Source organism: Varanus komodoensis, unplaced genomic scaffold, assembly GCF_004798865.1.
Source record: "Varanus komodoensis strain SLA01 unplaced genomic scaffold, ASM479886v1 scaffold20_1, whole genome shotgun sequence".
Lineage (NCBI taxonomy): Eukaryota > Metazoa > Chordata > Lepidosauria > Squamata > Varanidae > Varanus > Varanus komodoensis.
The window spans coordinates 2963105-2985267 of NW_025335587.1; the positions used below are offsets into that span (position 1 = coordinate 2963105).

Below are 22163 nucleotides of genomic sequence, written 5' to 3' on the forward strand. Positions count from 1 at the left end.
ACCAAAGGGGGTCTCATGGGCAGAACTCTACTCATGGGAATTTCTGGATCAAAATGCTAATATTTTCCATTGCATATCAATGTTCGGGTGTATGAAAGCAACCATGGCTTATTCCAGTACCCGTAAATACAAGCAGCTGAAAACAGCATTGTTGTACAACTATTTTGTATGTACATATTACACATAATAGTTGAAGTAGTCCATAGATGAATACTTGCCTTATTTCCTGAAAACCCAACAATCTCTAGTAATCTTACAATCCTTGTTGGTAGCATGGATAAAGTCTACAGAAATAAAAGCCAAAGACAGAAGCAGTGTAAAGTAAATGGCATATTACCATGTCACCTCTCAGCTCTCAGAAAAAAAAATATTCACAAATAAAAGATACAAAGTCATTACTAGTCTAGTCCTTAGAGGACACTTCTGCTCAAGGGTTTTCATGAGGACCCTGGGGCGACATTTACAGGAGGTCCAGATGTCATTGTCTTCTTTTTGTGATCCTCTTCTATTTGTTTCCAACTTTTTCCTTTACTAAGGAAAACCAGTTGAGGAGTGGAAAAATACAGAGCAGTTACCCAGTGCCTTCTGATAAGCACCACGCGTCCTCCCCATGAAGATATCTAGGGTCTACCGTTATAAGTGTTGTGCAGGGCTTCATCATCATACGTAGCTCCCCTCTGTGCTATCCATTCACATAATGCTGAGAGGATCCATGCCACCCCCAGTCACCATTCAGTGGCAGCACTGGAAGGAATATCTCAGGCTTGCAAAGATTTTGGGAAGGCAAATTTCTCAATGCCTCTGAAGAGCAAGGCCAACAAAGAGCTGAGTAAATCATGGCGGACATCTTACACTCCAGTGGAGAAGCCATAAGTCAGATAACAAAGCTTATGAGGTCGGCAATTTCACTCTGCCATGGAACTTTGCTCACTCAGAGGAATCAAAAAATAGGCAGAACAGTTTCTTGGTGGGTGTTTGCTTATCAGCAACCCTGACAGTAAGCTAAGTCACATGCAGTAGTGCAATGGGAAAAATTGCTACAGGAAACATGGAGAGAGAGCAGCACTATGTACTAAGATGAACTCTCTTTCTCTTTCTTTCTCCCATATTCCATAGTCACTTGCACAACACTACAGATTTTGTTCCAGGCATCTCCAAAGAATTCACGTAAGCTGAAAAGACTTTTGCCCGAGATCTTGGAGAAACACAGGGCTATTGGGGTCAGATTATTACTCAGTATAAAGCAATACCTTATAGTCTTATCATTTTGCAAGTAATACGTTTGGTATGCAAATTTAGAAATGAAAGGGAAATATGAGGAAGGTAATTTCCTGCATGTAAGAAGTACTTTGGTATTTTTGTTCATGTTACTTATTTAGCAAAAAAGTGCAGCATTTGATGGATTTATAGCTGTGACTGTTTACAACAGTATTTGTGACAGCTAATAATCCCAGGAGTGGCTCACAGTTGGAGGCATGCTTGCAGGAAGTTACCTTCCTGCAATTGAAAGCCCTAACATCAAAAGCGACCCTCCATCTATGCACTGGCTCTTGAGTGCACTGTGCTGCCCTATTACATTCCAATTAGATAAACGTCTTATATGATGGAATAATTTGAGGTGAATGCAGCTCTTGGCAATCTTGAAAATTTGATCAATTTTAGTTTCAAGCCCCTGCTGCCCCATTTCATCATATATTTCTTTCCTCGGTTGCTGAAGTGCTTCTGATTTTAATGTTGTAACTAACACCCTCTGTATAAGTAGCCTTCTGAAACACTAGGGTCACAGGTGAAAAGCAGGAACGTGTCTGAAGAGCTTCTGCTATGCTTTAGAGTTTCATGGAATCTCCCACTCTGGGCTTTATACCAAATATCCACTCAGACATTTATGTCAGGCATACGTATGTGCAGGGAACCCCAAATGAAATGCCATTTGGACTCTGTAAGAGGCTGTCACAGTATGTAAGATCTAAAAGCCATGGCCCTATTCTATTTTCTTTGGGTTTGCCATATTTTCACTATTAATGTTTTAAATATGGGGAGGAGAACCGACAGCCCTCCAGATGCTATTTAAATACAGCTCCCACCATCTCTGGCCAAAGGCCACATTGGCTGGCATTGATGAGAGACGCAGTCAAACAAAACTGGATAGCCACAGGTTCCTCACCCCAATTTTAAGTAACGAGAGAGGTCTACAGTCACTGGGACAGTCCAGGATTGCAACAACTGCTTCCCACCCTTCATGTTGCAAAGCGTACCTCAGAGACAGCGCTCTCATTCTGGCTGCTAAGCAGAAGCTTTGGCCATGCTTTCCCATGGTGTAGCAGCCACAATGTTCAAAAGCCATAGGCCAAGGGGATACAGGTATACATAACATACTAGTTCCTATAACTTGGAGTTTCCACACTAGTTCCACTCATTCTTGACATGGATGCTCTTCATGTGCTGGTCAGCTAACAAGCCAGGCAGGTAGCAGGACTGGTTCAACCATTCAGAAGCAATTCAGCAGCATCCACATGGTCTACGATTGACAGTCCTGTTCACCTGGTTTCCAGCGAGAAAATGTATTTCATACCATATTAAATGCTCCAACTCCCAGCTTGACACCACCTTCAAAATGGGGGTGATTTTCTCCTTTGACATAGTTGGAAGAATGTATTAGGCTTTCCAGCTCCCTATTAAAACAAAAGACTTAATTAACTAATAGAATATAGCCCAAATATAAAGGAAATCATGATTTAACAGGCAGGTTCTCACATCAGGACAACCTACCTTGCAAATAAGCTATGGGGGCGGTTATCTGTGAAACAATCCACACTGTACCTGAAAGACAACTGGAGCCATGGTGGATTTGTTCTCCCTTCCACTCCATCCATCCCTCAGACCAGCATCCAATGGCTGCTCTCCCCATTGTGACTGCAAGCTCTTTTTTCTCTCATCACAGCTTCTCCCTTTCCCCTTATCTTTTCAGAGATTCCTTTTCACAGTTTCTAAGTTGATAACCAGTGGCAACCCCTGTGAAGTGGCACATTGGAAGGGTCATCACTGGATTGCCACCAACCTTTTCAATCTTTATCTAAGTCTTTTGTAATTTTTTAAATTGTAGTTGAACTGAAATAAGCTGCCTCACCTGACCAATGTCTTGGCAGGTGTCTGATGTCCAAGTGCAGCAGGCACCCATCATACATACTGATCCAGAGAGGCTGCGAAGAGGTTGGTTTTTTTGTTTTTGTTTTTACATTTTACTTTCAGCCAACAGCAGTCAAAGTTCAGGCTTTTAAAAGTTCCTTTTAAAGTGAAATATTATCTCTGAAAAAAGGGAAAAAGCTGGGGGCGGGTATCTGGGTGAGCTCAGCAAACAAGCAAAGAATTTTTACCATTCTTGCTGAGTAGCTTACTAGTCACTTCCAGGAACCCACAATGGAGTTGGCTGCCCAGATTCAAACAATGTGACAACTCATCATAGGCCCAGCAACCCCTACAGTAAACCATGGATTGCCAGGGTGGCTTGTTGCACACAAACAGTCCAGGTGCACATGACACAGCAACTCATGTAGCATGAAGGGTTGTTGTGCCATGCAAACCCAGCCAAAGTTTACTATGTGACAGTAATTAAGGACTACTGCTTATACACTACTTAACTTAGGCTCCTCAACCTTTAGGGACTTGTGGGCACAGAACGGCATATTTCTTTCTTTATTTCTATTTCCATGCTGCCTCAATAACCCGAAGGCAACTTATAAAACTAGAACATAAAAACATACATAAATTACAATAAAGCAAGTATTAAGCAGATAAAACAATAAAATAATAGAGCACCTCAAATAAAATATAAGAATGTTATTAAGACTAAAAATATTAGAAACTCCTTTCAGTACCACCACAAAATGCCTAATCAGTAGATCACTGCTTAGGCATTTAACTATCCTGTCTATGCTTAGGGATTTTTTTACTCAGCAAATACAATTTTCATGCCTAGTTGACACAGTAATGTCTGATAAGGAAATGTCTAATTCATCTCACGATCGGTGATGTGATACAGCTCATCCTTCTTTTAAATTTATGATTTGGCAATGTCCAATACAGGTTTCTTTTTGGAAGGAAATAAATTCTATTTTGGAACAGTCTTTAATATTAATTTATGTACATGCTCTTATATAGCTATCAGGGCCAGAGCACAGTCAGTGTTGGCTCCACAAAGGAAGGTACATATGGTTTTCAAGAGCATTCTAAAAACAATTTTTCTTCACATCATTTCATGGTTAGCTTTATCTGGGTTCCTCTTTTAGTTGTTAAACATTTTTTGTTTTAAATGTTTTATCTCCTCACATATGGAATTCATTCACTGCTGCTTTGTGAGGATATTATTGTAAAAGGCAGGATATGAATCATTATATAAATTATATAATCATTATATGAATTATGGATAGATATATGAAACATAATATAAATTAGATATTATAATAAATGTTTATATAAATTTACAAAATATTATAAATTCATATATATTTACGAATACATTAGACAACAGAAATAAATTTAAAAATCAGTCCAAAGTAACTAGGCCAACGTAAAACATGAAAAGCAGAGACACCATAGATAATATGCAAGAATGATAAACATTGAGAAACATCTGAAACAAAATTGTTTTCCACTGCAAGAAGATATTCCAAGCAATAACAAATAAATAAATTAATACCTGTATGTTTGATAACTGGTTCTGATTTTGATGCTGCCTTTGACAAAGCTAATCATGTTTTCATCCTAAGGAAAATACAATTGATTGTGCATTTCAGTTTGTGAATAGATGAAAATCCTCTTACTTTAGAGGAGTAACAACTCCATGTGAAACAACTAGAAAAAAATGAGGTTGGTAAATTGCTACAACTGTCCTTTTCTTATACATAACTTGAACTGAAATGGAACCAGGCACTGACATGAAACATAAAAATGGTGGCAGAGCAACTTTTAAGCTGAACCATAAGGGAAAGCTGGGAACCATTCCCAGGAGATATACATGGAAGTATTTCTGATTGCCCAAAAGCAGAAAGGAAGGAAATAGGTCATGAGCGTATGATAAAATATGATAGCCAGTCAAAAAGGCCTAAGTGCCAAATCAGATGATGTGTAAGCCAAAGACATCTGGGAAGGACGCCATGTACAGATGTTTCTATGCAAACACTAGAAGCTTCAGCACCAAGATGGCGGAGTTGGAGTGCCTGGTTTTAAATGGTAAATTAGATATAGTTAGAAATAGTGGGCATTATGTCAATCAGGTAGAACTGAGAGGACTGTAGCATATACTCATTTATGGATGAAAAAATCTGTAGGAAGAGCACTGTGGAGAAGGCTTGGTCTGTATATCAAGGCAGCATTGTGTTGAGTAGACCAGAAAGCCTAAAAGGGCCAAGCTCTTCCACAGAACAGCAGACTCCAAAACTAATTTAATAGTAGGAACATGCGATGTCCCCCAGACCAAAACATTCAAGATGAAAAGTATTGAAATGGAAAATGAACTCAGGGAGCCTCCAGGCAAGATAGTGTTCTAATACTGGATTAAATCTACACTGATTGGATTTAATTCCAAGTGGTGTCACCCAGGCAACTCCCCAACCGGGAAAGGTTACAATATCTGGGATTATTTAGCACAGAAAAGAGGCAAGGAAAGATATGTCAGAAGTATACAAAATTGTGCATGGTGTGGAATAAGTAGATGAAGAAAGATTTTCTCCTCTCCCATAACAGTAGAACCCAGACAAGCCATTCCAGGAAACTGAATGGGGAAAGACTCTGGACAGATAAAAGGAAGTATTTCACTTAGTTAAACTATGACATTCATTAGCTCAAGAGGTAGCGAGGGCCAGCAATCTGGATAGTTTTAAAAGAGATTAGGGTTAGGGTTAGGGTTAGGGTTCATGGAGGATAAGGTTACCAATGGCTACTAGCATTGTTGGATATATGCTATCTCTGGTATCAGTGCTAATGGGGAATTTGGATAGAAGAACACTGTTGCACTCTGTCCTGCTTGTGGGTTTCCTGTGAGCAGCTGGTTGGCCATTGTGCGAACAGGTGGTGACTTAGACAGACTCCTGGTTTTTTCCAGCACCACTCTTCCTGTGTTCTTTTTCTCATCACATCTCTGCTTTCCTAGTTAGCTGTGTGTGAATACCACACACAGCAAGTTAGATTATCCTTCATTGCTGAAATTTACCAAGAAGTATTCTCTTTGCTACAAACAGCTGTGACTTACTGACAAAAGAAAAGCACACACACACTTGTGTTCCATCACTATGGCCTGAGAAAGCCTTTCTATCAGGACTCAGGGCCAGCATCAAAGTTGTCCATGATTGGGCACTTGCCACACCTAACCACCCTAACCCTGACAAGAGCTCCTGGAACTGTGTCTCCACTTCCTCAGAAAGAATTAGACTCTGCCATAAATCTCTGCCTTTTATTGATTGCTAATATGTTACAGCCTTCTTAAAAGTAACCAAAGGAAGCTATGGAAAAAGCAGGGAGATGCCGGTCCCAGGACCATTATGTCAGAGCTGTGAAAGACAGCCAAACTGAATATATCACTTAGCGAGTTCTATCCAAGTGCATTATTCCACCAACAGAAGATGACTGCTAGTGGAACAGATTTCCTCTACAACCCATATGCAGCTGCGAACACCTCAAATGGTCTGGAAAGGTTGGTGGGCAACCAATTGTACTGGTCCACCACAACACAGTTTCATACAGCTTTCTTTCTCAAATAAATAAAATCCATTCCTTTTTTTTAAAGGAAGTCATCCAGAGACATGTCATAATTGGACAGGATAAAAAACCCTAAATAAATAAATAAATATTATTTTTTACAGTCCACTTAATCCATCTGGAATTCCAGAGCTAATTCAGGGTCCAGGAGCACCCCCAAGCTACAAACTCTGTCCTTTAGGGGGAGTGCAACCCTGTCCAGGACAGGCGGGATGTCATCCATCTGAACAGACGATCCCCCTACCAACAGTATCTCCATCTTGTCTGGATCAAGTTTTGGTTTATTAGCCCTCACCCAATCCATTATCAAGGCCAAACTCCAATTCAGAACATTCACTGTCTCACCTGCATTGCATGAAAAAGAAAGGTAGAGCGGAGTGTCATCAGTGTACTGATAACATCTCAGCCCACACCTTCTAATGACCTCTCCCAAAAGTTTCATGTAGATGGTAAAGAGCATGGGGAGTAAGACAGAGCCCGGCCTTAAAAAGCTCTTTCCAAAACGTCATTATATATTCACATTCCTACCATATATGGAAATATGTGCCCACTTCGCGACCACATCTCCAGTGTAAGTTAGAATATTTGTTATCTATACAATTCAACTTCAGCAGAATTAGGTACCACTTTCATATAATTTTATAAAAATGTTCCCTTATTCTTACTGACATATATTTTAAGAACCTTTTCTTCCAAATATTTTCCCAATCTTCATTTCTGATGTTCTTCAAATCTATTTCTTATGTTTCTCTAAATGAATCATACTGATCCTGTACTCCCAATAATATCTTATATATTTTATTTACTATCCATTTCATCAGCATATCTTCTTGTTTTTCCTTGTCTATAAATATATCTTCAAATTTCTATGATCCCTGCATCTACCCCTTTTCTTATCCATTCTCTAGCCCAACATTCTAATAGAATTACATTATACCAAGTTCTTTTCTTCTTTCCTAATATTACTTTTATTTTCCCATTTTTATTCATTTTAATCTATTTATATGTCTATTCTTTAATATTTTGCCTAAATTCTCTCTCAAATTTAATGGGAACCCTTCCAATTCAGTTACTGAAAATAATGGTGAGATTGATGACATATTTTTTCCTTATACTTATTCTATATTTGCAATGTATTGTTAAGGAAAGGATTTCCATGTTTTTACAATATTTTTATTATCATATTATTTTAAAAATCTATCAAGGATCCTTCTAGTTGAATAAAATCTAATTTTAGCCATAATGGATTGTAGTATAATAGCCAGCACATGCCTCACTTATTGAAGTTATTTTTGTAAACATTATACTTTTTAGCAATTAAAGGTTAAAAGGTTAAAGGTTTCCCCTTGAAATTAAAGTCTAGTCATATCTCACTCTAGTGGGGAAGTGCTCATCTCCATTTGTCTGCAGACAGTTTCTGTGGTCATGTGGCCAGCATGACTAAACACCCAACTGGTACCTTTTTATCTACTTGTATTTGTATGCTTTCGAACTGCAAGGTTGGCAGGAGCTGGGATGGAGCAATGGGAACTTACCTCGTTGTGCAGATTCGAACAAGCAACCTTTTGATCAACCAGCCCAGCAGCACAGCAGTTTAAACCACTGTGCCACTGCATCCCTAGCAATATTAATACCTAAATATTTAATAACTCTAGGTATCTTAACTTTCAATTTACTCCTATTTTTCCTTTCTCTTCCTTATCACTCTTAAATAACATTATCTCTGCTTTATCTTAATTTATTCTTAAACCCGCTATCTCTTCAAATTCTTCCATTCTTCTAATGGATTCCTTATTGTTATCAAGGTATTGTCAGCAAATAAGCCTATACTTTTCATTGTTTTGTCATTCCAAATACTGTTTGCTAGTAATAATAAAATCCATTCATTAGATCATCTTTCCCCAAGCCAGGTGCCCTCCAGAGGTGTTTGTCTAAAACTCTCACCATCTCCAGTCAACATGGCCAAGCCATGCTGGTTAGAGATGAAGCAGTTGTAACTCAATGCATCAGGAATACACAAGGTTAGGGAAGGCTGTCCTGGATCAGCCAGACATCTTCCAAGGCCTTACTGAAATTTATTGTGCTGTCACATTTCCAGCACTGCATTTACAATAGTGTTCCAGAAACAAAGTTCTTACCTGGAGGAATGTAAGAGCAGCTCTCTGAAGCAAGCACTCAGCATAACAAATTTCTGCATGAATTTCCTCTAGAAAAGTAAAGGGAAATGATCAAGTGGACAGGAAAAAACATCCACTAATAAATGGAATGATATCAATATATTGCCAGTATTGTCTCCCACCTGTAAAACAAGCATGTCTCAAAAACCCACATGTTAAATTATCCACTGAGGCCATTCTCCATGTCCCCGCAACTCTGGGGAGTAGATGGCTTGCCTGGTGCCCACTCTTTGGCCTTGGTCACATATAACTGTAAAAAGGTTAAACCTAGTGATTAAATAAACTACTGGCTGTCGAGTCAAATGGAAGCAAGCAGATGTGTTGCCTGCAGCATGCACATTACTTCCACTTTTATACCTCCTTTGTAGGCTGTGGTGTGTGACATTAGAGCCTGCATCAATGGGTTATCTAGGGGTTAAACAACCTAGCAACAGGCCATGGATTAAACATTAGTTTACTGTAATTAGCCTCTAAACAATCTATCAATCCAGGTTGAGACATCATACTTCCACAGCCTATGAACAATCTGAGCATGGATTGCGGAGTCAAACTGGAAGTGGCAGGCAGTGTGCACTCACTTTTTCCCAGTTTTGCACAACAGCCCATGGCTTGCTTAACTGACATGTTGCTCTTATGCACAACCTAGCTCTTTACACCTTTTCAGCAATTTTTTTTGCATTTACAGAAGACTTGTAAAACATTGTCTTCATTGATTTTACTCCTGCTGCTACAGTACAAATCCTTTAATTGTTTGGCTGTTTTGAACAATTTTTCACCCTGAGACAAACAATACACAACACAACAACGAAACAAAATGTATGTTGCTGTCACCAGATCAGCGGGCAAGGCTATTGATCTGCACTCCTGCTTCAGTGTGATGTTTGGAACAGTTCACCCTGTCAAAGTGATAGAAATGTGCTTCCTCCCTCATCTTCTTGAAAACTAAATGTCCTTTGCATACTAAGACTGCAAAACCTTTGCCAGTGTCCTGAGAGTAAACCCCTTTAAATTCAGTGGGGCTTATATTTGAGCAGACTTCATAAATATATATATACCTAGAGTATATCACCAAATACCATTTTATTGCATCTACATTGACTTTCCATCAGGGACCCTGAGCTTTCACTTGATGTAATGACAACTTAAGTAACAAAATTCAAATTCCTGTAATGTTCCTACCCAGTTTCCCAAAGTCAAGGCAAGAGTGCCAATAAAACCTTTTATTGTAACAATTCTATTTGCTTTCACAGAGGCAATAACATTCAACAGTTCAACAGAAACTGAGTTTCAGGCAAGAAGTCCAGTCTGGGAGTTCCTGAGCAGAATGTAAACTCACAAAGGGCAGCTTCCCATGAAGATCCTATTTCCAAAGAAGGCAGGAAGGTTTTTGGCATGTGGTCTCCTACAAGGATCCTGGAAGCTACACAAATACAGCAGGCTAGCTGCTAAGCGTACGTACTGGACATTTGATCCTGGCAGAGAAAACTGTCCACTGACTGGGTTCGCCACAGCTGGGCCTGACTGTACAGCTTCACCCTCAGAGCCAGAATCCATGTTGAAAGCTGGACTGCAGCAAGGATCCATGCCTCACAGCTAAGCCATGCCACCTGTATCCGTAGGCATCTCACAGAGAATGTGAAAATGTTCAACCAATATTGTTATTATTGTATTAATTTTCTAGTCCACATTTCTTCTACTGGCAAGGAACCCGAGGTGGTGTACAAAGTTTTCCTCCTCTTTTTTTATTTTCACAGCAACCCTGTGAGGTAGCTTAGACTGAGCACCAATAGCTGTCCCAAAGTGACCTTAGTGGCTGAGTGGGGATCAGAACCCAAATCTTCCAAGTCTTAGCCATACTAGCTGTCATACACCACACTGTCTCTCGATAAACCCAGTACCCCTTAATCCCAAATATACCCAATACTGAATCTCAGAAGCCTGGGGCATTGTACTTGCTAGTGATGTGAACTGAAGCAACATGAGACAATGCTTTATTTATTTATTTACCTTCAGTTAATTGCTCAAGGTTGTGTCTGTGCACTAAGTTGTTGAAAGAATCTGCTACAGTGGATTTTTTCCGGAACCTAAAGAAAAAGTACAGAGACTGGCAATTTGGAACACACCTGCAATATTACACAGCTAAGCTATTCATTCAGAAATCCAATCACTATGTACAGGCAGTCCCCAGGTTAAGAACATCTGAGTTAGGAACAACCTGTACTTAGAAATGAACTGCCATAAAGCCTATTTTTTAAAATTACTGTGGAAATTCTTTATTACCTTAGAGAGAGAAGAAGCAAAAGGGGAGAGAGGGAGGGCCTCTAAAGCATGACCATAGAGAGAGAGAGAGAGAGAGAGAGAGAGAGAATGAAAAGATAGAGAGGGAAACCTCCAAAGTATGCCTTCCTGCCCTTCCCATCTGGAGAGGGAAATCTCTCTGGCATTTCCTTGCTGCAAAGAGGAGGCACTGGTGATTTTTGATGGGAGGGGAACCTAGACATATTTGCAGTTTTTCCACTTTCATGAGGGTCCTGTGTTTCTAACCCCAGTGAATGTGGAGGGCCAACTATACATGATCTGACTTACATACAAGGTTAATTTCTGTTTTCTCAGGAATAGAACTTGTCTGTAACCCTGGGACTGCCTGTATTCCACAACATCTATTTCAGATGCTACCTTTGTTTTTCCCTTGAACAATTTGACTTAACTCTTGAGACCTCACCACTATAGCAGGGCTGGAGAACTTGTGGACCTCCAAATGTTTTGCCTACAAGTTCCAACAGCCCTAACTAGAACTGTCAATAGTAATCTCCCAAAATTGGTTTAATAATGTAATATTCTAAAAAACTCTTTTCAATTATGTTTCTCTTTTTCATTCCAATTGACTTGAATCACCAAATATTTCTATGAGTGAACAAATGCCAATGAACAAATGGATGCTAAAATGGTAATATCAAGAGTCAGATTTCAATGGGTTGGATGCAGGATTGCACAGAGCACAGATTCCACAAATTGGACACTCACATAACTGGAAGCAAAGGTGAATTTTGTTGATACTTCCTTACCCATGTAGTCCTCTATGCCCCTGAAAATTTGCTCTGGAGGTTTTGGAGAGTGATGCTGAGGGCAACAGGGAGAAAGGGTGAACATTGCTTCTCTGAGGCGTTTGGCCAACAGGACTATCTGGATAGTAGAGTAAGTGCACCCATTGCTTCCAACTCACTTCCACAGAATAGCACGTCAGGATCCAATGTCATGCATGTGTGGTTGCTTTACAAATTATTTTCTGACACAAAAATTGATCATTTAGAAATGGTCTATTGATTCATAATGTGCTTAGTGCTCCAGCATTATTTTGTGTTCATGTCAACAAAGAACGATGCTGCTGCATGAGGCATTAATTCAAATGTGGTGACATATGGGTGTGTTGTTTATAAAATTATACTTCTAGATTTTAATCTAGAAAATGTAGAAAGCTGAATGGCTATGAGTGTATTTCCACATGGTGGAATCCAACTGGAATCCAACAGTCCATAATAAAATAAAATTTGCTTCTTAAAAAAGCAGCTAAATATCTAGTTCTTCCTGCAATGCATATGCTCCCCTATGCAGTAACATCAGTTGCCAAGGATAGTCTTCTGTGCTTACTTCTGACACACAGCTTGAGCCTCTTTCATTGTGTTCCCAGCATTCAGAATGTCCTGAGAGTCAAAGGTCATCATGGCTTGCATTTCCAATATGGTGGCGTAAGTCAGTGCATGATACATACTGTCCTTTGTTCTGTAGGAAACAGGTGGGAGAGAGATACATCTATAAGACAAGCTGTGTACAAGCTGTGCTTCTGCGTACAGAAGATACAAGAAGCCAAACAAAGGAAGGAAAACCAGCAAACAAGCAAACATGGCCTTAAAACTGGAAGAGAAACTGAAGTGATGGTGTTAGAAACAGCAGTATCTGAGAGAGGGAAATGCCCTTATTTTAAGGAATCAAACTTCGTCCGTCACAGAACCATCTGCTTAGGATGGTACTTCAGGCCTGCGGAACCTGCCTTTTTTCCTCAGCTCTGCAAGTTTTAATTCTTTTGACCCCCAGAACCTGGTGCCAAAAGAATTAAAACTTGCAGAGCTGAGGAATTTTGAATGAACTTAATGTAGCTCCCAGAAATTCCACACAGAAAAAAACACTCTGGTTTACACCAGGCGCTCTCATTTTAGCAGTATCATTTAGGGCAACTTTGTTGTTACAGCTCTTGTTAAGTGATGAGGGGCCAGAAATCCATGCCGAGCTACTTTATAGCAGCCACAACTCCATCAGTAGATCTGGACTAGACTTCTCCATCATGGGGCTCTCAAGCTGCTTTGACCTGACATTCATTAGCCCCAGCCAGAATGACCTATGGTCAGAATGCTGGGGGTTCTAGTCCAAAATATCTGAAAGCCTCCAGACTGGGGGTGGCTGGGCCAGATGCAGGGGAGGGGAGGACACTCTGGCCTGTTGACTGGATCACTGTGGTTTAACCAAGTGCCATTCACCCAATTACCCACCTGACCGCATGCATTAGGCAAATTGCCATGGGTCATTTAAGCAGTGTGTCCCTGTCCAAGAAGCCATGCTGCCTATGTTCAGACAACATGACAAACTGTGCTTGGATGGGCAATAAGGGGAGATCAGAAAGCCTGGGGATATCTTTTGGAGGAGGAAAAACCCCTCAGAAACACAGATCCATATGCCTAATTATCTGGGCTCAGGTGGGTAATTAGGCAAATGGTGTCCAGTACATGCCAACATGTGCTGCAGCTGAAACAAACGATGATGGATTGTTTAAGCCACAGGAACAGGTTTGCATGAGATGCTAGCCCGCCTCAGCATTTTCCTCAAATACTGTGCCTGCCAAAGCACTGGTATAGTGGGGCTGTGGTCCTCCTCGCCCCCTTCCTCCTCCTCCTCTCAGTCTCCCTACTGGCATCCCATGGGGCACAACAGAAGCGCTGAGTTGAGCAGGGATGACGGCTGCCAAGCACTTTCAGAAGCACCCATTTGTTCCCCAACCCAGAGCTCTTGCAGATGTTAAGATGGCAGGGCTGCTCTCGCATAATCCTACTCCCCCAGAGCCAAGCGGGGTACAGGACAGAGCAGGATGCGGGATACAGGATGCCCAAGCCACCTTCCAAGCCCAGCATGGGCTAGCCTCTCCTTTTGCTTGGCCCTGTGCTTGCCCTTGGCTCAGGGAGAAACAGAAACCTCCACCTTCCACCAAGTGGAGAAGGGTGCTGGTGTTTCTTTTCTTTTTTGCTTTGGTAAGTTTCCTTCTCTGAAAGCCAAAGAAAGAAACAAAGCAAACAAACATTTGGAAACATATGAGTACAGTTAACCTTATTGGTAACCTTTTCCCCTTCCATCCCTAGACTGAGTTACCTAAAATCAAGTCCCTCCGGATGCAGGTGGGTTATACAGAGCCTGTTGTGACAATCTTAACAGTCTACAGTTTGCTGATATTGTCCCCCCCATATTCAGTTACATTAGTATATTCAATGAATGGTAGCCAAGCAATCGCAAAAGAATCAAACTTTCATCGGCTTCTCATCATCTGTAATTTGTATGGCATTTTTCCAGTATCCCTATGGAATACCAAATTCCATACCAAATTTTCCATACCAAATAATACCATTCATTCAAATCTGTAAATTTAAAATCCTTTCATTATGAGACCACTACTTTTGGGATACAGATGTTTCCGTTTGTCACTGCAACACAAAGCGGTGACACAAAGGCCCCGCTCTGGCTTGTGCCTCACACTCTCCTGCCGTGGTACCCGGGCAGAGCTAGAAGTGCGGGTGGCAGCTTCAGCCCAGCCTCTTCCCAGGGAGCCCCAGGGGATGTGCCCCCTCGCCATTGCCTGTAGCTGCAATCAAGGAGCAAGTGCAACCGGGTGGGGGGGGAGGGTGTCTTCACCTGGGTGTCCACAGGAAGAAGCCCAGCCAAATCCTCAGACCCACCCCAGCCACAAGCACTGTTGTGGCTGCTGGTGGGAAGGGGAGAGGATCCCCATGGTGGCCCACCCCACCCCACCCCACCCATAGCTGCTGGTGATGGGGCACACTTGGCCGTGACTCCCCAGAGGAAGCACCACCCCTGCCCATGCCTCCCCACTTGGCTTGTGTGTGCCCAGCGGGACTGCACCAAACTAAGGTGGGGGGGAGCCAATGTCTGCCATGCCCCCCCCCAAGCCCTGAATGGAACCTGGGGAGAAGGCATGCAGAAGTTGGGACACCAGTGTCAGCTACTGGCAAGGGCCACCTGGCCGCCTTCCAGGCAGCTCCCACCAGCTCCTGTGGGGCAGGAGGAGCCACTTAGCCGGAGCAGGCAGGGGCTGGTGCTGCTCTTGCTACACCCCTCCCTTCTGGGTGTTGTGGCTCATGGGCCATGTCACCCAAGCTGAGGCAGCACAGCATGCTCCACAGGGAGCTTCTACAGCAAGCCATGCCTCCTGAGGTGGCTCTGCAGGTCCTACCATGGCCTTCTTGTTCATGTGTGTCTGTGTGTTGTGCAAACCCAGTCAGGTATTATGAGGGCTTAGCCAGTGGATCCTCCGAATTGTACAGAAGTGGCAGCACAGGTTTACTGGAGCCCTCGCACAACATTCACAGCTAACAGGGAGACATCTAAAAAAGAGGTCAGAGGGAGTGTCCCTTTCACAGGTAGCACATTGCTGGAAACAGGCATAGAAAGCTTTGGCTTCATGCTCTTCTTCACTGCATGCTTGCAAACAAAGCAGCTGTGTCTTCCCGTCTTGCCACACACCAGTTTATTACAGACTTGGCACTAGAAGTGGAATCTCCAGTATTAACATCCACTCCTATAATGTGAGCTTGCCATAGAAGTACCAAGGAAACAGGGTTTAAGTTTTTACTAAGACTGCGTCTGCTCTGAAGGATTTCCTGGTGGTATTTCTGTTGGTTCTAGTTTGCAATGCTTACAGCATATTCACCCTCTGCCATCTGCCCCTTCCTCTGCTTCCCTCTCTCATCTGGATTGCTTTCTCCCCTCCCGCCCCGTATATCTTGCAGGTTTCAGGTAATGGGGGCTCACATGGACAATCTTCAGGGATGTCTGGCAGGGTCTGCTCAGCTACTGTGCTCCTTCATCACCCCCTTTTAAAAGTAGCAACTCACTTGCACGGATTGCAGCATCAACTATGGTCACCCAGATATTTGCACCACCCTGTGTGTGTGGGAGAGGGAGAGGGAGAGGGACAGAGAGTGAGAGAAGAATGGGACAAAGCCTATGGGCCTGGAATACCACCAGAGGAGAGATAGAGACATAAAAGATTTGCACACTCTGATAAAATAAAGTCCTCTCTAGATTTTTTCTTCTAAATCTTGAATGCTCCTATTCTTTATACTTCTTGTGACTACTATCCACTCTTTCTCTCTGTTCACATTCCACATCCTCTCCTCCTCCTTACAGCTCCCTAGAGTACCCTCTGGGCACTTGCAAGAGCTCCTTAGTGGGCTTAGATTGTGTGTGGGGTCCTCAGGTAACAAGCAGTGCTGCTGTTTGCTGTTCTGCCAGGATTGTCCTTCCAGTGTTGAATCTGGATGCAACCCACTGTCTCCTTAAATGATTTTTTTAAAGTTTTGTAATATATACATTGATGCCGCCTTTCCCAACCTTGTGGCCTCCTGGTCACCTCCCATCGTGCTGGGACTGATGTCTAAAGTGTCTGGACAGCACCACATTGGTGAAAGCTGTGATTGTGTATCACCATAAGACACAACAGACTTGTTTTATTTCTCTCTTGTTGCTCTCTCTACCAGCCAAGCAACTGCTCCCCAGATTAGAGGCCTTGCTTTCTTCAAGACATCATTTTAACACAGATGGTAAGGTATAAGGCATTAATTAAATGGCAATCTCTAAAGGAAAAAAGACCTATTATTTCAGACATTTAATCATATTGGATAAAGCACAGAAAGTGGCAAGCTCTCAGCACTGGGGGAGAAGAGATGGGCTGCTGCAACTCACAAAGCGCTCTTCCTTGTAAGTTAAATTGCAGATAATAACAGCAATCCCTTAAGGTATTCCCTCTTCAACAGGTATCAACAGCATTCCCATAGCACATTTATGATGCCATGAAATGAAACGCACGGCTAGCCTATCAGGATGCCAGCAGGTACAAGTGCTTAATGGATCAGGGCTGCAAACTTCTGTCAAGGATCAAACAAAGGCTGAGACTTGGTCTGTTACTTAGTGCAGAGTAAAAATAAATCTAGCTTGTGAAAGAGCCAGTATCCATATCACCTCTGGAAGTGTTTCTATAGTTTACAGTGACCTTGGCTTTGAGGGAAGATATAAACTTCTCTTTTTATCCCCCCCCCCCCATCAGCTGTATTCAGGTTTTACTCTAATATTGTATACGTTTACTTGGCATTGAATATGATAGGAAATATCTAAGTACAAAAGGTAATGAAACAGTTATACTTTCTTGGTTCCCACAGAGAAACACCACAGACATGTAGTTCCATTCCATTTATCAATACAAGATAAGATATCAAACAGACATCTTGGTCTCTCGCCAAAGTCTAATAATGTTGTGTTTTCAGACAGGGTTGGCAGTCAGGTCAGTATCCCTAATAGTACTGTTTCAGTTCATGTAGGAACAATGCAGTCAAGAGCCAACAATCTAATAACCAAATCTTTCATTTAATCTATGCTATCTGGGCTTCAAAGGTCTTGAAATGGGCTCTACCTTCCATCCATGAGTTGGAAGGAACTGTCTGTATTCCTTTGAGTGGCTTGTTACTCAATCAGTAGACATTGTATATGTCCTCTCTGCAGAAGAGACAGGATTTCATGCGTCCCATCAGCATTTGCAAATCATCCTGTCCTCACATTCTGCTCTCTAAGTGGATTGTTCCTAATCTTACTCCATTCCAAGTTGGTATAGTCAAGTACACAGCAGTGCTGAAGCTTCCGAAGCAAAGTGGCATTCTTACACCAGGGGGAGGGGGGAGAAGGCCAGTAAAATGAAAGAAATGGATGAAGAAGAAATACGGCACAGAGGAAGGAGTTTGCAAGGAATCCTCTGCTCCCCAGAGGAGGGGCTTATTGCCACCCACCCCCAAGACTATGTGCCTTTAGGGTTGAGCGGGCACAGCTTGTAGATATATTGCAGCCTTTCAGGGGTGTATGTGGGAAGGAAGCCCACCTGCACTATTTCTCAAAAATCACAGATCAGTATTGTTTAACTGACACAAGAGTGGTCCACTGTAACTGCCACCCATTTTTATCTAATGTTGGCAAATTGTGGATTAATTAACCCAAGAATTGCAGCTGCTGCTTTTTTAAATATATAACCTCCAATCAGCTTGTTCAAAGGTTGTTTTATGACATGCAAACCTGGTTACTATAGGTTAAACAACCCAAAGTTGAAGATGAAGAGAAAAGAAGCTAGACAAGGCTATGTTTAATAGGAATATGCAAAGCTGTCTCTGTCTTCAAGTTCTTATTCGCCTTTTCTTTACTAACAGCAAATTGTGGGTTAATGTTGGGTTGTCTAACCTACAACTAAACCATAGGTTTACACATCACAATTCAAGCTACACTTGGACTGTCTGAAAGTTGGATATTTAAAACAGCTGTAGCATGTGCCTTTCATACATGATACAAGACAGAAAATCTTGGGTTATTAACCCAAGATTTGCTGCTGTTATGTGTATACAAGTTTTATGTCTCTTTTGTATCTCTACAGACAAGCAGCCAACATGCACAGTGGAACAGAAGCTAAGCTTACAGAAGTGGCCAGGGGAAGCTAATGTTCAAATGTGGAGTAATTTTTGTTCTTTCAGGATCTATGTGGCCCATTCAGACAGATGACAGGCTGAAACATAACAGGTATAAGCCATTTCTGGTAGAAAGAACTTGAGGAAAACCATGAATTTATTTATTTATTTATTACATTAGCCAAAATGACTCTCTTTCCATTCTCCCTTTTTTAAAAACCACAATTTATTACTTTGCACAATTCCTCAGCACTTACAATTACTATGCCAATAGCATGTGTGTGTGTGTGTGTGTGTGTGTGTATGATTCAAACACAAACATTTCCTGAAAAGATAGTTCATACACACACAAGTATACAATTAATATACTTCTTATCCCATAACAAAGCATGGGAAAAAACTATTCCTCATTCTTTAGTACCATCAATTCTTTTTAATACATTCAAGAACACAGCTCAATTATTGGCAGCAATTTTCCTGTCATACTGTTGATAATATTTACCTATTTTTCTGAAGCCTGATTTCTACATTCCCCTTCCTCACTGATACTTGAAGCAAAACATAATTTCAAGCTTTTCAGAAGGATGCAACTATTAGTTTCCAATTCTATAAGGTCTGCGTCATCTGGCAAGCTCAGATTTGCTTGTTTCCATTTTTTCCACTTGTTAGTTCATTCTATGACATTACTGAATTGGACTGTACAAAGTGTGAGAAAATTCTAGATGGAACTGTGATTTTTTAAAACCATCCCCACAAAAACAAATATGTATTTTTGTACACTATTTGAAAAAACTATTCATTTTGTGTGTTCTTCTGCAAAGATACATATTTCTAAAGTAATACCCTAAAGAATAAAGCATGTTTGTTTTATTCCTTAAGGTAAGCGCACTTTTTTGTGAACTGCATTTATCTGGAAATTCCAATGCATTCTGTTTTGTGTTTAATTTCCAGATGTGTGAATTTGGTAAGATCATATTAAAATGTAAACACATTTACACACATTCCTATGTTCTGTCGTAAGAGCTTGCTTCCTTCCACATTAGATGTCAATATCATTAGCACAGGAGTCCTGCAAGAACAAGAACTTGCAAAGAAACAAGGTTGCTAGAGCTTTCAGCATTCCTTCTGTCAGGTCCTCTACACCCACACAATATACTCCTTGCCTTTTGGATAAATGCCACATACATTTTTGTACCTTTACAATGAATGTGTTATTGGAACCTAATGGTAATTATTTTAAAAATAATTAAGATGAGAAAGCAGTAATCTGGGGCTGGAACATCCTGACATAAGGGACAAATTTGCAAAAAAAAAAAAAGGTTAATGAATATGCTAATTTTATATGACAGTAATGGCTTACTTTATAGCTCTGTGGGGATTTCCTGACACAGCTCATTTCCTTCCCCATGCATTTATTCCTATTTGCACCACTAACCACAAAAGAAATAGCAATACCCAACCTGAGCACATGGTTGGTATTTTTCTTATACAGTTTCTAAACACAGCTAATGTGTCACAATTTATTTTATGGCTTTGCAAGAACAGAATTTGGAGTGGATCACACACTGAAAATGGAGTGCTAAAGCTTCAGTAGGATAAAGCTGATTTTTCACTTGTGTTTCTGCTAGTTGGTGCATTTATAATCCATGAAAACACATTTAGACCCTAAGGACACTGAAACCAATGACAAGGAACAGATGTTGTTCAAAGGAAATATTCTTACTATACGCCTGTCTCAGCTCTGCTACAAATTCTACAGAGAGGCATTTTGCAGTACCAGTGCTCATCTGAGGATAAATTAAACAGTGACTCTCTGGGGCAAACAATCCAAACCGGAAAGCAAAGGAGCCTGGTTCCCCATGTTAAGATGGCTCTGCAGTGTGAAATAAATTCACACACATCAATCAGTTCAACAAGGCCACATCCAGGCAATAATCTAAACCATCAAGCGATAAACTATAAAACAAAGTGGTCCTTTTTCAATACAAAATGTGGTTCTTACCTCTTTTGAATCCCTCCCATGTTATATTTTTAAAGAATTTCACAGGCTTAAATCAGGGATTAATCTACTGACTTACTTATGGTCCTCAAAATATTTTGGTCTACAGTTCCCATCATCCCTTGCCCCTAGCTAAGCAACCTAGGGCTGATGGGAGTTCTGGTCTTTCAGATGTCATTCCTACATGTTGTGTACTCCTGGTTTAAATAAATGTAGACCTGTGTAGGAACCTTTATGAATTACTTTCATTAATACATGGACAAGCCAGCTTGCTGTTTAAAATTTGTTTCTTTCTTTCTTTCACTTCTAAACTGCCCAACAGCTGAAGCTTTCTGGGCAGTTTACATCAATCCATTAAACATGACCTAAAATGTACACAATTTTCAAAAAAAAAAGGCAAAAAATTACCATACAAAAATTTTAAACCACATTTAAAACACATAAAATTCCAATAACATAAACAAGAGAAAACCTGATTGAACCTGGATTAAACACTACCAAAGTTCCAACTAATTATGCAGAAGGAAGTCTTGAGCTGACACTGAAGATAGTAAGGTTGGCTCCAGGTAGGCCTCAGTGAGGAGCCAGGGCCACAACTGGGGGGTCACCACTCTAAAGGCCCTTCTCCTTATTGCCACCAACCAAGCCTACCCCAGAGGTGGCGGCTGGAGACAGGCCCCAGTGGTTGATTTTATTATCCAGGTAGATGGTAGTTATATTTAAGAACCTGATTTAAGATATGTAGGGCACAATCCTACACCTACCAAACATTGTCTGGAAGGCTGTAGGAGACTTTGGAGTCTTAGCTCTGACCTTGGAAACTTGTTCATAGCCGGCAGAAAGAACTGCATCAGCTGCAACCCCAAGGTCCAAAGAGCAGCCTTGGATGTACTGATCTGGGGGGCATTTCTGGAGAGAGGCTGCCATGATACATAGCACCTGGTGCCACCTCAGCCTTCTCTTCTCATGCTCCAGCACATGCTGATGCTCCAGGCATTCCTTTTTTAGGGCCCAAACATCCTTTGCCTGCCTCCATGTTTCTGTAAGTAAATACACTATGAATGACTGGGAGAAGAAATGTACAAGCAGCTTACTTTGTTTGTAGAGAAACAAGGGCATCTTGAAATTTGTTATTCAGAAATAAGTCCACAGCTGCCATGCATTCACGAAGAGCAACATTCAAGTCCAGCGTGGATGATCTGAAAGAAAAGGAAATAAAGCTAATTTTTCTGCTTGTGAGGTGGCATGAAAAAGTAAGTTTCTCCCATGAAGATCAGCGAGATAATGATCAGAATACTTTTCTTAGATACCATGTAATATACAAAGTATAGTCATGATGAAAAATATCATCAGGTATTCTAATCTGAAATGGTCTTAAAAAAAAAAAAAGATGGGCCAGATACAAGACTGTGCACTCATAAAGGGCTAATGTCCATTCATTCTCTTCATCACCTA

The 22163-nt window shown here is 41.1% G+C and overlaps 1 protein-coding gene across 1 annotated transcript in view; it reads right to left on the bottom strand.

The window, feature by feature from the left end:
* The window catches only part of TTC39A (tetratricopeptide repeat domain 39A), a 33278-nt gene extending 11393 nt beyond the window's left edge, over positions 1-21885 (bottom strand). The window contains 8 exon segments of the mRNA XM_044430215.1: positions 219-284; positions 2573-2672; positions 4697-4761; positions 7072-7098; positions 8844-8959; positions 10938-11014; positions 12579-12710; positions 21803-21885. Coding sequence (XP_044286150.1) covers positions 219-284; positions 2573-2672; positions 4697-4761; positions 7072-7098; positions 8844-8959; positions 10938-11014; positions 12579-12710; positions 21803-21867 — 648 coding nt within the window. The 5' untranslated portion in view covers positions 21868-21885.
* Positions 21886-22163: the final 278 nt, after the last annotated feature.